This window comes from Oculina patagonica, chromosome 11, assembly GCF_052425735.1.
Source record: "Oculina patagonica isolate OP01 chromosome 11, crgOcupat, whole genome shotgun sequence".
NCBI lineage: Eukaryota > Metazoa > Cnidaria > Anthozoa > Scleractinia > Oculinidae > Oculina > Oculina patagonica.
In genome coordinates this window covers 11,675,925-11,689,989 of record NC_135768.1, presented here as the reverse complement: position 1 = coordinate 11,689,989, position 14,065 = coordinate 11,675,925, and the positions used below count along the sequence as shown (strand labels likewise).

Sequence of the window (14,065 nt, the reverse complement as noted above, 5' to 3'; positions counted from 1 at the left end):
ATCTCCTTTTTTAAAAAAATGACAATAAACAGCAGAAATGTTTTGTTGGCTTACATGTATGGAATCAGAAGCCGGAAACTTTTATGAACATTAATGATTTAATGTTAAAGGTTTTGTTGCAAACGTACAAAGGCATCCAATCTTGGACACAGGAGCTCAGCATTGACAAGATTGTCCATGTTAGAACCATTTCTATCCTAACTCCTCGTTAGTCATCTTCACTTGCTAATGCGTCCCCATAATTTGTCAAGTATTGTCCTGCCGTTGTTTTGAGGGGAGGGGGACGGCTGTACACAGGCTATGTCCTGGAAAACATAAGAATGATTTTTGGATTTTCTGTTATCTTGGTATGTTTCAAGCTTCTAAAAATGCGTTATGCACAAAATCGCATGCATAAAATCTACACCTTCATCAAAAAGATAATACAGTTTCATTTGACCTCCACTTCATAGCTATGAAAGCAGTTATTCTTTTCACAAAACTGACTGCAATGGGATAGCGGGAGAAAACTGCTATCAAAAATACTGTATTCACTGATACGTGATTATTGTAAAACGTATTTTCTATGAAAAAAAGCCGAGACATTTTCTCTTGAACGAAGGTGCTCAGTGTGTACACATACTGTACTAATTAAATTTGTCTGTTTGTTAGTCGTGGCCAGACGATGCACTCCAAGTGGTAGCTCAGCGATTTTTGGAGGAACTTGAAATGGAACCACAGGTGAAGAGTGGCTGTGTTCAGATGTGCAAGACATTCCACACTGGAACAAGGCAGTTATCCAAGGTGTTTGAAGATGAACTCAAGAGACATAATTACGTCACACCAACTTCGTATCTGGAACTTATTTCAACCTTCAAGAGTCTGTTGAATATGAAACAAGTGTAAGTAGCGTTCACAAAATATTTCATATCTCTGGCACTTATTTTAACTTGCAGCTTGATAACAAATTTGTTTTTCTTTTCAGCGAGGTGATAAAAGCAAAGAAGAGGTACGAGGTTGGCCTGGAGAAACTGGCATCGGCTCAGTCACAGGTAATACAGGGTTGACACGGGTCAGGAAATGGTCTGGGAAAATAAAAGTCTTAGTCAGGGAAAATTGACATATCAAAGAAAAGTCAGGGAAAATTGAAATTATATCACCACTGATGCAATGCCACTGAAGGAAGAATGCCAATGCCCTGTGACATTTTTGAAAAGAAAGTTGAGAACTTTTTAATAGCAAAATACTTTTAGCTTTTTATCGAACAAATTTTTAGAACCTTCTTAATTTTTTTAAACATTATACTTGTAATTTGAAACTTTTACCTTTTTAACTTGATTTTAACCTTGTAATTAGTTTTATTTGAGGACCTCCCTGAAAACCACGTCATGTGACGGGAGCCTCCTCTTAAAAAAATATTTTATTATTATTGTTATTATTATTATAAGGCTGGAAGAAATATTTTAGGTGAATGGAATATCAGCGATGTTTTTACCTTTGGAATTGGAGGTTGGAAGCTGCAATGAAATCTGACATTTTGCATTTTTTGGTCAGGGAAATTTGATTTTTGTCAGGGAAAAGTCTGGGAATTTTGAAAACTTATGTCTGTGGCAACCATGTAGTAACTACATTGTGTTTTACATATTTGAATATAAACATGTCCGTGAGCAGTGTTATTTTCACCTTTCAGGTATCAGCAATGCAGGCTGAACTAGAAGCTCTCCAGCCACAACTCATACAAGCTGGCAAGGAGGTTGATGAGATCATGGTCATCATCGAGAAAGACTCGGTAGAGGTTGCCAAGAAAGAAAAGGTAAGCAAGCACCAACTGTACTAAAGGACACAACAACTTTACCTGAATGTGTAAATGTTCAGTCCATCAGCAATGTCACAGTTATTGGGATGTGCAATGTGTATAAATGTGCCCTGATATTTGTCTAAGGTGGTCATGAATAGCAGATATTGTACTATGTATGTTTACAGTTTTAATAATGTATCTATAGGTCGTTAAAGCAGACGAGGCGGTCGCAAACAAGCAGGCTGCTGCAGCTCAAGCAATTAAAGATGAATGTGACAGAGACCTGGGTGAAGCCATACCTATCCTAGAGGCTGCCCTTGCTGCTCTCAACACACTCACTCCAGCGGTAAGAATCAGCTCATCTCTCTCTTTTGTACTTGCAATGTGTGAATGGTGTAAGTAAAGGGGAATGTGTCAGTTGTTTGGTTGTCTGTCTATCTGTCTGTCTGTCTGTCTGTCTGTCTGGTTTTGGTTGTTTCTGTCTTTTTTTTTTCTTTCTTTCTTTGTTGTTTTCTTTCCATTTTCTTTCCGGCTGCATATTCAATTTCCAATCTTATACAAAAGGGGTCGCTGAAAAAAGCAGTCACCGTAACCCTTGACTGAAGTTTTTTTTTCGTTATCAAGAATTAAGTTTCACAGAACTAGATCAGTGGTTTGATTGTTATTCTATAAACTGTGTTTTGTTTCTTCTTTACAGGACATCACAGTAATGAAAACTATGAAGCAGCCTCCAGCTGGCGTCAAACTTGTCATGGAAGCTATTTGTATTTTAAAGGGTATCAAACCAGAAAGGATGCCGGATCCCTCAGGCTCAGGTAAAACAGTAGTCACCAAGACTGTTGATCCTTGATCCCTCATAACCTACAGGCAGTGGGCAGTGCTTAGTTATGAAACAGAAACATCTGTGAACTAAGTTGTTTTTGTTTATAGGCAAGAAAATTGAGGACTTCTGGGGACCTTCTAAAAGAGTACTTGGTGACATGAACTTCCTGAAATCTCTACAAAGCTACGACAAAGATAACATTCCACCAGCAATCATCAAGACAATCCGACAAAAGTACACGTCAAACCCCGAGTTTGATCCTGATAAGATCAAAACAGCATCCACTGCTGCTGAGGGCTTGTGTAAGTGGGTAGTCGCCATGGAATCTTATGACAAGTGAGTATTTAACATAGCTGTTACCTTGCTCTGAAAGAGGGCTTGTCGTTAACAACAGTACTTCTTTAGCCATTCTTATGTTGAACAATTGTTCCAGTTACGCAGTTATATGTTCAATACTTTTTCCATATCTCCAATAACAGTAACTTACACTTTGTCATTATCTCCGATAACCAAAACCTTAACATTTTGTTTATAGCACCATAAAAAAGTTTTCAGTTTTTTCTCTCCAAAGTGATAATGCAGTGCATTTCCGTAGTGGTACTATTCTTTACACACGGGCACGTTTTAAAGGAGATGTGTTCATCTCCGAGGTGGCATGTGCGGTTGCTACGGGGTAAACGCTTCACTTAAATCCTCGCAATGCCGGTGGTTTAACGTTCTAATGCTGCCTTGGACTTTTAATGTAATATGTAGATGTTTTTATGTAACCTAAAATACTTGACGTGGATTGCAAACGAATATAACGTACAGCATAGTAACAGCGTTAGTTTCTGAATTGATGTGTTTGTGGTGTTCAGGGTAGCGCGGGTTGTGGCTCCTAAGAAGGCGGCTCTCAAAGAAGCTGAAGCAGAACTAGCTGTTGCCATGGAGGTAAGGAACTATTTCATTAATATGTTTACAACGTGCGTTAGACTTAATTTTAAGGGGTCTACTATCACAGTTCCAGTGTTAAGAAACAAAAACTTTTGGGGAAACCTGCAGTGACTTAGCATAACTTCCAAGAGCCGGGAGTAGTGTCTCTCCTTGTCGCTTCATGATATGGAACTGACTGGAATAAACTGGCACTAACCTGTATGACCCGTCATGTTACTATCGAATTAAGAAGCTAAGCCATGTAAAATAAAGATCTGATTTATTGTTTGTGTATTTCTCCTCCTCAGAGTTTGAATAAGAAGCGTTCCGCTCTTCGTGAGGTTCAGGATAAGCTAGCTCGACTGCAAGAAAAGTACGAAGCTAATGTGAAGAAGAAGGCAGATCTTGAAAAACAAGTACGAACACATCTGTGTTTTGTAACAGCAACATTCGGGGTTTTTTCGCATTTTTCCTTTGTTGTTTGTAACGATTTTTCTTTGTTTGTAGGTTGACCTTTGTACCAAGAAACTTGAACGTGCAGAGAAATTGATCGGTGGTCTTGGCGGAGAAAAAACAAGGTACATGTCTTTCATTTCTGTGCAATATTTTTTTATTTTGATAAATAACAATCCTTTGGATTATTGAATTCGTCATAAAGCTGCAGTAAATATCAGGTTTTAATGAGAAAAAAATAGAACTTGCTTCTCAATTGATATTGATCACCAACAAAGTAATTCTTGCAAACGTTTATGTTGTCTTGATTATTTTTTTTAAAAGTACATTGCAAAGAAAGTGCATTAAACTTGTTAAGACTGTGACTTTGGTCCCTTGAGTTTTTCTCACAAACATTATGTATCAAGTGCACCGAATCGAACCAAGGCCAAAGTGCTGTTTTAGCTTCCACTGAGATTAAACCTCATAGCATTAGAGAATAGTAACGTGTTGACACGTGTTTCCTAAGGTGGACTGAAGTAGCCAAACAGCTTGGTGTCAAGTTTGACAATCTGATCGGTGATGTGTTAGTATCATCTGGAGTAGTGGCTTACTTGGGAGCCTTCACTGCTGCCTTCAGACAGGAACAAACTGCAGATTGGGTCAAAGCCTGTCGTAACATCAACATACCTTGCTCACATGACTTCTCAGTCACAGGGACTCTCGGTGATCCTGTAAAGATAAGGGACTGGAACATAGCTGGCCTGCCAACTGACAGTTTCTCTATTGAGAATGGAATCATTATCAGGTACTGTGAGCTTACCTTGTGTATTTTTTTCTCGATCCAGTTATCTATTTATTCCTCTGTGTCTCTGTCTGGTTGTTTCTTTCTTTCTTTGTTGTTCTGACTTACACTGGGGGAATTGATTTTTTTTTTCAACAGCAATGCAAACCGTTGGCCATTGATGATCGATCCTCAGGGTCAGGCAAACAAGTGGGTGAAAAACATGGAGAAGAAAAACAATTTACATGTGATTAAAATGACAGACGCCGATTATGTCAGAACGCTGGAGAACTGTATCCAGTTCGGCACTCCGGTGCGTTGATTTACCTGTTGACTTATCAACTTATTTACTTGTTTGACAGTCCGTTATTTCTCTTATCACTTATTTACTTTTTAACCCTATTTGATTTACCTGTTGGCTTATGGTGGGAGGCGCCGTGGCCTAACGGTTAGCGTGCTGGACTCCAGATCGAGCAGCCCGGGTTTCAGCCCTGGCCGCGGTCATTGTGTTGTGTTCTTGGGCAAGATACTTTACTCTCATAGTGCCTCTCATCACCCAGGTGTATAAATAGGTACCGGCAAATTTACTGCTGGGGGTAACCCTGCGATGGACTAGCATCCCATCCAGGGGGGAGTAGAAATACTCCTAGTCGCTTCATAATACAGAAACCGGGATAAGCTCCGGCCTGATGGGCCACTGGGCTCGTATGCAGACTTATCCTTACCATTTTATCTTGGCTTATGAACTTATTAGTCTTGTCACGTTGTTGCTGGTTTAGGTCTTGTTAGAAAACGTTGGCGAGGAACTGGATCCACTGTTGGAGCCGCTGCTTCTCAAACAGACCTTCAAACAAGGCGGCAGTATCTGCATCAAGCTTGGTGATAGTGTTATTGAGTACTCCAAGGATTTCAGGTCAGTTTGGTCGCTTGGCTTGGCTTACTGTCTTGGTCTCGAAATAATAATGTTCACTATAGACAGAACCTCATAAGGGTTTCTGCCATAGGTTATACAGAACACGACCGTATATGTGGTATATGCACCGATTATCAGTTGCTGTGCTTTGTAAGAGAAGTTCTTTGGTGACAAAGCTGTGTTTGAATGTAACTGATAAAAAAAACTGATAAAAAACTTACCGTCTCTGCTCTTAGGCAGATCACTACCACACTGGATGTCACACTCGAGTGTACATGATTATAAATTCTATTTTAAAGTATGAAAATGTAGGTAGTAAGTCTGTTCAATTTGTCTTTTTATATTTTTTATTTTTTTGTCCCTTGTGAGGTTCCTCTCGCGTTCCGACACATTATAAGTTGTTGATTGATGATGAGAACTGAGTGTGTGAACTCTTCTGTACTTTTCAGGTTCTATATAACAACCAAGCTCAGAAACCCACACTACCTTCCAGAGACCTCTGTAAAGGCAAGTAACGAAAGACCTATTTTGAACTTAACTAAAAAATTTATGTAATTTTTTTTCACACGCCGTTGTGAACTGTTATAGGATTTAGACTTGTTTATATTTTTCTGGATTTCCTTTACCCTTTTTTTCGTAAACAAAAATAAGATAAATAAAATTAATCCTTATCGAGGAAGCCTACGTCACAGGTAAAACCGATTTACGAAGGGCCCTTGATTAGACTAAGATTAATAATAAGAATTGATTAAATATTCAATATGCAATTTAACTAATTTCAATAGATCAAATGCAAAAATAGGAAAAAATCACTTCAAAATACAATGTGAGAAAACAGTGAATATCAAATTAACAAATATTCATAGAATTTAGGGCATGAAATGAGAAAAGTAGTATTATTGAGACGTGCTGCAGTGTTAATAGTGTTGTGTATATATTTACCGTGCAATGTGTAGGTGACGCTGCTGAATTTTATGATCACACCCGAGGGATTGCAGGATCAACTGTTGGGGATTGTTGTAGCACGAGAGAGACCTGAGCTAGAGGAAGAGAAGAATGCACTCATTATACAGAGTGCAGAGAATAAGAGGTATGACTTCACACTACTGCATATCACGTTTATTGTTGCTTATGCTCAACTTATGTTCAAATTTTCCTTTTTCTTAAAACAGACAACTGAAGGAAATCGAAGATAAGATTTTGGAGGTACTGTCTGCTTCTGAGGGAAATATCCTTGAAGATGAGACTGCTATCAACGTTCTTTCCTCGTCCAAGGTGTTGGCGAACGAAATCTCCGAAAAACAGGTTAGTTCATAGCCGTGTTGACTTCATCAGAATACACTTCATTATCAGTCTTAAATGGCTTAAACCTGAGAGGTGATTTTCTGACTTGTTTTTTTTAGGCTATAGCAGAAGAAACAGAACAGAAGATAGACAACACCCGTATGGGTTACACACCTATTGCCAACCACTCAGCTGTGCTGTTCTTCTCCATTGCTGATCTGGCTAATATCGAACCTATGTACCAATACTCGCTCACCTGGTTCATCAATCTCTTCATTTTATCTATAGACAATTCTGAAAAATCAGAAGTGTTGGAACAACGGTGAGCAAAAATTACCCTAAAAATGTTTTACTTATTTTATGCTACATGCTGCTGGTGGCTGAATATCATCAAATCATCATCAAAGTGTCCGCGCTATTCGGGCTCCTGAGGAGATATTATACAGTAACTGATGTCAATCTATTTTCAATGTTGTATTAAAAAGGTTCTTTCATCAACCCTTAATTACCGGCCGTTGATTGCCAATCCTGAAGTTCATATATAACCTCTGTTGTGTCAGCAGACTGGAGAATTTGACGAATCACTTCACTTACTCTCTGTACTGTAATGTATGCCGCTCGCTGTTTGAGAAAGACAAGGTAAGAATTTTTTCTTCTCTTCGTTATTTAGTTCCAACTTTAACACTGGGCTTGTTTTGGCAGTTTGTTTTTTGAGCTATAACACTCTCTTAGTCCTATAATGCATATCTAACAAGGTTATATTGTCGATTTTGGTAACAGATATAACGTATGATCTAAAAACCAGCGTAAACATCTACAACTTGTTTCTTGTGTTTGTTGTTGTTACAGCTTTTGTTCTCGTTCCTGTTGTGTGTCAACCTGCTGAAAAACAAAGGAGATGTGTGTGATAATGAATGGCGTTTCCTTCTGACTGGTGGAGTAGGCCTGGACAATCCTCATTCCAATCCTTCCACGTGGCTGCCGGCGCGGTCCTGGGACGAGCTATGCAGGCTGGATGACTTGCCTGTGTGAGTAGTGGTGTACAGTGACAACTAACCGTGCACGCGTTCTCGGTTAATATTTGTGAAGACTCCCTAGCTGATACTGTTTTTATTGACTTGACTCTTTTTCTTTTTCGCTTGGTAGGTTTAAAGGTTTCCGACAAAAGTTTCCCAAACACCTAGAAGGGTGGAAAAAGATTTACGATAGCAACGTAAGTGATTCGAGATTTCAGTGTTATTTCCGATTCTATTTCTGCTGAAAACTGTTGGCTTTTTTCTTGAGGTCTAACTAGAGTGATGAAGTTTTCATTGGTTAAAAGTTCAAACTCACCCCTACTCTTATACAATCATAACCAAGATTGGATTAACTTTGTTGTTCTTGTGATCTGTATTTTTCAAACAGGAGCCCCAGAATGAGCCTTTGCCAGGAGAGTGGAATGAGAAACTCCGCCGGTTTCAAAAAATGGTTATCCTGCGCTGTCTTCGACCGGACAAGGTCTGTTATGTCAAAACTTTATTGTAATCAATGTTTGTAGAACAAAATTACTAACAGTTCTTTAATCTCTTCTGATCGTATTTATAACAAATGTTTTGATTATCTCTGCGCACGCCTGTTTGTCGTGTAATTGACGTGATGTGAGTATCCAACTGCAACTTTTGTTTAACTGGATATCTGTGGTTGGACACCTATGCCATCCGCGTGTCAATACATGGGTTCTTTCTTGCTGTTTCCCTTCTGTTTGTAAGAGTGATTGAATATACCTTTGACTTTTTTACTCAAAAGAGGTTATGAAAGAACAAAACGAGAAATGCACTGAACCAGGTCCCAGCAGCTATTATGCGCAATGTTGTTGAATTAACGAAAAACAGAAAGTATCTGCCGTAACTGAGTACCGAATGTTCTTCATTTCAGATGACGCCTGCAGTCCAGGACTTTGTTACCGCTAAGCTTGGCAAGCGGTTTATTGAGCCACCGCCATTTGACCTTGGCAAAGCATTTGCTGATTCTAACTGCTGTGCGCCTCTCATCTTCGTTTTGTCTCCAGGATCTGATCCTACTGCCGCCCTGCTCAAGTTTGCTGATGATCAGGTACACAATAGTCAAGGTTCAATGTCAGTATAATATTGCGCAGTTTAGTTTGACGGGGTCACGTTTTACAATCTCTGTACTCAACAAGAGATATTCACAATTCCCAGGCTGGTTCTATTTCCCGCTCTGATTAATTATTTAATTCACAGAGAGGATTACGGTAATTTAGCTACTGAGCGCACATATCGCCATTCTCGATCTTCGTGACACAGTCATGCATCTATTTTCGCGTGATGTCGAGTAGCGCGAAAATAGACCAAGATTGTAGGAAACAAAAACTTCATGATTTGACTTTGTAGAGTAGTAATGTTCTTAGTATGAAAGGTCAGTCGTTTCCTCGCCCCTCAACCCGAACCCCGGATGTGAAAGATGGTGCCTGGATTGAGGGACGAAGAGACGACTAACATTTCAGGCTTTACGGTTAAACAAGCGACAGGAACCATTAGAAAGCAAACTTGGGTCAAGGTTTAAAGCATGGAAATGGAATACCATATCGATAACTAACTTACGGATTCCGTTGGGATTTTGTAAAAAATATTTTTGCAGCATCAGATTTCCTTATAATTAGTTTATGTCAACTTAGTAATTGAAGCAAATTCCTACAATATTTCCAATGCTTAAGATCAGCAGATAGACTAATGTTTGTGTTTGTCACCACAGGGCTTCAGTGGATCCAAGCTGAGCTCGTTATCACTGGGGCAGGGCCAGGGTCCTATTGCCATGCGCATGATAGAGAAGGCTGTCAAAGATGGCACCTGGGTGGTGCTGCAGAACTGTCACTTAGCAACATCCTGGATGCCGACACTCGAGAAAGTCTGTGAGGTAACAGCCGTTAATAATCGTAATCTAGTCCATTGCTTGTGCCCGACTTATTTTCTCTCAAAGACAACGTTAAGTTTCTTGGTGTAAATACCGGTAGGTATTAAATATGATTACTATATAATGGGTGGTTAAGGTTTAAATCTTGCTCTTATAAATACAGTAAGCTGTTAAGCTTCGCTGAGCGATACCTGCGAATCTGAAGCATATTCAGCTAAACAGGTTTCTATCTGTTCGAAGAAAAATCTGCGAAACCTTCTCGTAGACGACCACCTCCCTTGAGCGAACACGTGAGCCTCACAAAATATCTGGACTGTAGTGTTTATAGATATACTTTCTTACTTGTGTTACAGGAATTGAATCCAGACACAACACACCCTGACTTCCGTCTGTGGCTGACAAGTTACCCATCACCAAACTTCCCAGTGTCTGTACTGCAGAATGGTGTGAAGATGACAAACGAACCTCCTAAGGGTTTGCGCTCCAATGTCATACGTTCGTACCTGAGTGACCCCATCTCAGACCCGGAGTTCTTCACAACTTGCAACAAGCCGGTCAGTAGTCATAACAGAACAGCACATAAGTAACAGTTTAACTACAAGCCCGAGTTTTCTATGAGCAAATAGTTAGCGAGTAGCCAGCCGAGTTGGCTATTCCCTAATGGAAAACAAGCGCGAGTAGTCTAATTGTTTGTGGACACTCAAAAGGATTGCAGTCCAAAATCTACAACTTTATGTATGTTTAAACCAGAAATCAAGAGTGATGTCCCTTTCAAGGGCAACGTGCGTGCGATCGTGTTCTATCAGTGAATGGATAACCAATCAGTTTTGCAGATTTCCAACAACAAACGCTCAGTTTCTACTACTGAATCACTTTGGTTTACTTCGACGTTCTTTTATCTCCCTATTGAGGAGGTTAACGTATGTTGTCTTTACTTTTTATTTCAGCGAGAGTTCAAGAAAATGCTGTACGGTTTGTGCTTTTTCCACGCCATCGTTCAAGAGCGAAGAACATTTGGTCCTTTGGGTTGGAACATTCCTTACGAGTTCAATGAGACTGACTTACGGATAAGTGTTCGACAGCTTCACATGTTCATGAATAAATATGACGTGAGTGTTTCTATGTTCCTTCTTTAATACTTCTAAAAACTGCTGAAGTATCCAGTCATTTAACTGTAGATAGTGATGACTAACATGTTAGTCCATTCACCGGGAGACAGATGTGGAGTATCCAATAGATTAGTGTTGACAAAACAGACTACACTATCAAAACGTTAATATATTTTTTTTTTTTTTTTTTTTAAAAACCCGCCCCGGGTGGGGGGGGTTATTTTTTTTCCCAAACGGCGCTTATTGAGGGGGGCGGTATTGGGGGGGGCGCTTAACAGTAAATACGGTATTCAACTTTTCAACATCCGGGCTCAGTCAAATTACTATCCAGTGGTTTGCGTCGGTGGTTGTTTTAATACTAATCTACTGGCCCAACCAAAAAAAAAAAAAAACAAAAAAAAAAAAAAATACTCAAACTATTCTACCTCCGAAAATAGTGTTGTTTCCCTGACAGTTGTGCTTTGTTTCACTGATGAATTTGTTTGTTTATGTGCAGGATGTGCAATTTGCTGCATTGTCTTATCTGACTGGAGAGTGTAATTATGGTGGTCGTGTGACTGATGACCGTGACAGACGAACTCTTCTGACAATCTTGGACAAGTTCTACTGCACGGACATCATAGACAATGAAGACTACAAGTTCTCTCCCAGTGGCAGTTACTTTGCTCCTAAAGAGGGCGAGTACGAGTCATACATCGAGTATTCCCGGAGCTTGCCGCTCATCACTCACCCTGAAGTGTTTGGCATGCACGCTAACGCAGACATCAGTAAAGATCAGCAAGAGACTAACTTGTTGTTCAACAGCATCCTGCTGACACAGTCGCGAGCTTCCTCCAAGGGGGGCAAGTCAGAAGATGAGGTGGTGTTTGGTGTGGCAGAGGACATCCTGGAGAAGCTGCCTAAGAATTTTGACACTGAAGCTGCACTGCGCAAATATCCTACAACCTACACACAGAGTATGAACACTGTGCTGGTGCAGGAGATGGTACGATTCAACAGACTCACAGAAGTGGTGCGATCCTCGCTTATCAACATACAGAAGGCCATCAAGGTACGAAAACATTGTTCTGATCTTGATAATGATGATGATGATTGATTGATTGATTGATTGATTGATTGATTGATTGATTGATTGATTGATTGATTGATTGATTGATTGATTGATTGATTGATTGATTGATTGTAATCAGTGGAGCGTAATTAGAAACTAGCCTATTGTTTATAGCCTCTACTCAACAAATGGCCAACGGAAACTATTTTACAGCATAAAATACTCTGGTTATGCAACACTCTTCAAGACTTCAGATGAATCTTGGCAACCTACGTATATTTGACAATTATCCTGCGAAATACGCGCGGAATATTGCCTGATACTATCGCCGAAGAGGCTGTAGGCCGAGTTGGCTAAAATCAGACGATATTTCGCAAGATTGAGCAGGATAATTGTTTTATTATTCAACAAACTGTCAACGAAACACATTTCGCAGATAAAAAAAATTGTAATTATTGTAACGCTTACAAGACTTCGGACGAGTTTTCGCATCCTACGTATATCGCAGGATATTTGTTATGTACGCCGATGACAGATAACGTTAACATTTTGACCATATACGGGCAGCGCGCGCATTTGTTGAATAAAAATGCAGGATATCTGTTGTTATTATTCAACAATGCGCGCGCTGCCCTATTCACCCCCATCCTCTTTGGGCTCGTCCGTCTCGCCATTTCTTGTCCGTGTCGCTGTTCCCCTCCTCCGCGCCGGGGTCCGCGAGTTAAATGTACGGATAACAGATAACAATAACTTCCTGACCATATGGGCACCGTGACAATTTGTTTATTAATAACAACTTGGGATATAGTAGTCGTTTCAGGCGTTGTTTATGCATAACTGAGTGGAACTGGACCGTACGATGGTACCTTTCCTTGGTACCTAATAATTAAGCTACATTTGAACTTGCTTTGTTGTGTTTTTAGGGCTTGGTTGTGATGTCGTCTGAATTAGAAGAAGTTGTGAGTAGCATTCTCAAAGGAAGAATCCCTGGTCTTTGGATGAAGAAGTCCTACCCTTCCCTCAAGCCTCTCGGAAGTTACGTCAATGATCTTATCGCCCGACTCAAGTTTCTTCAGGACTGGTATGATGTGGGCGCACCGCCCGTCTTCTGGGTGTCTGGATTTTTCTTCACCCAAGCCTTCTTGACGGGTTCAAAGCAGAACTACGCCAGAAAATACACCATACCCATTGACCTTCTGACCTTTGACTTCGAGGTGCTTGATGACAAGAAATACGACACCCCACCCGAGGACGGGGTCTACGTGACAGGCTTGTTCATGGAAGGCTCTCGTTGGGACAGAGAGAAGAAAGTGATAGGCGAGTCTCACCCTAAAGCACTTTACGATCACATGCCTGTGCTGTGGCTCAAACCCTGCAAGAAAGAAGATATTGTTGAGCGACCACACTATGTTTCTCCTGTGTATAAGACAAGTGAAAGGCGCGGCACACTCTCCACCACAGGGCACTCCACTAACTTTGTCATGGACATGCGCCTGCCCTCTGACCAGCCGCAGTCGCACTGGATCATGCGCGGTGTCGCTCTTCTTTGCCAGTTAGATGATTAAGTGGATAAATTGTGTCATGATACACCATGTATATAGTCAGTCGTACTCAGTGCACATTGTATTTAACTCATTGTATACCCGATACCCACGATATAAGTGTTGATAAGGCGATTGTTTTCTTTGAATCTTTTATTGTTTTCCCCTTGCTTGTTTTAGAGCTGCGAGTTCTTCGAACAAACAAGTGTGCAAACTATAGACTGCAAATAAGCTTCTACTGGTGTGTGGTAATGTAGAAGTAATGTTCTTAAGAGTAGGTGTTGTACAAAAAAATCTCTATTAAATACTTTTCTTTTAAAGTTCGTTTGGTGGTTTTTATTTTGCCTTTTAAAGCCCGTACACAAAGAAGGTTACTTGATATGCTGTAAATAAAACCTCCAAATACAAGAGAAACAAGAAATGCTTTCAAAGCTGTATTTTAAAAAAAGTCCTCCCCCTTTTTTTTTTGGGGGCGCGGGGGGTTCCCGCTCCCCGCTTTTTTTAAAAAAAAAAAATCGTGAGGTCGACT

At 40.2% G+C, this 14,065-nt stretch overlaps 1 protein-coding gene across 1 annotated transcript in view; it reads left to right on the top strand.

Moving 5' to 3' along the window:
• LOC144630155 (dynein axonemal heavy chain 7-like) overlaps positions 1-13,859 on the top strand; it is a 53,297-nt gene extending 39,438 nt beyond the window's left edge. The window contains exons 61-86 of the mRNA XM_078488446.1: positions 652-881; positions 965-1,031; positions 1,670-1,792; positions 1,983-2,123; positions 2,475-2,592; positions 2,708-2,936; positions 3,458-3,530; positions 3,821-3,928; positions 4,020-4,090; positions 4,474-4,752; positions 4,888-5,041; positions 5,508-5,641; positions 6,091-6,148; positions 6,598-6,731; positions 6,814-6,946; positions 7,045-7,247; positions 7,489-7,564; positions 7,775-7,953; positions 8,072-8,138; positions 8,330-8,422; positions 8,840-9,016; positions 9,677-9,838; positions 10,189-10,389; positions 10,783-10,944; positions 11,441-11,995; positions 12,919-13,859. Of these exons, the coding sequence (XP_078344572.1) occupies positions 652-881; positions 965-1,031; positions 1,670-1,792; positions 1,983-2,123; positions 2,475-2,592; positions 2,708-2,936; positions 3,458-3,530; positions 3,821-3,928; positions 4,020-4,090; positions 4,474-4,752; positions 4,888-5,041; positions 5,508-5,641; positions 6,091-6,148; positions 6,598-6,731; positions 6,814-6,946; positions 7,045-7,247; positions 7,489-7,564; positions 7,775-7,953; positions 8,072-8,138; positions 8,330-8,422; positions 8,840-9,016; positions 9,677-9,838; positions 10,189-10,389; positions 10,783-10,944; positions 11,441-11,995; positions 12,919-13,560 (4,569 nt within the window). The 3' untranslated portion in view covers positions 13,561-13,859. The remainder of the gene's footprint in view (positions 1-651; positions 882-964; positions 1,032-1,669; positions 1,793-1,982; positions 2,124-2,474; positions 2,593-2,707; positions 2,937-3,457; positions 3,531-3,820; positions 3,929-4,019; positions 4,091-4,473; positions 4,753-4,887; positions 5,042-5,507; positions 5,642-6,090; positions 6,149-6,597; positions 6,732-6,813; positions 6,947-7,044; positions 7,248-7,488; positions 7,565-7,774; positions 7,954-8,071; positions 8,139-8,329; positions 8,423-8,839; positions 9,017-9,676; positions 9,839-10,188; positions 10,390-10,782; positions 10,945-11,440; positions 11,996-12,918) is intronic.
• Positions 13,860-14,065: the final 206 nt, after the last annotated feature.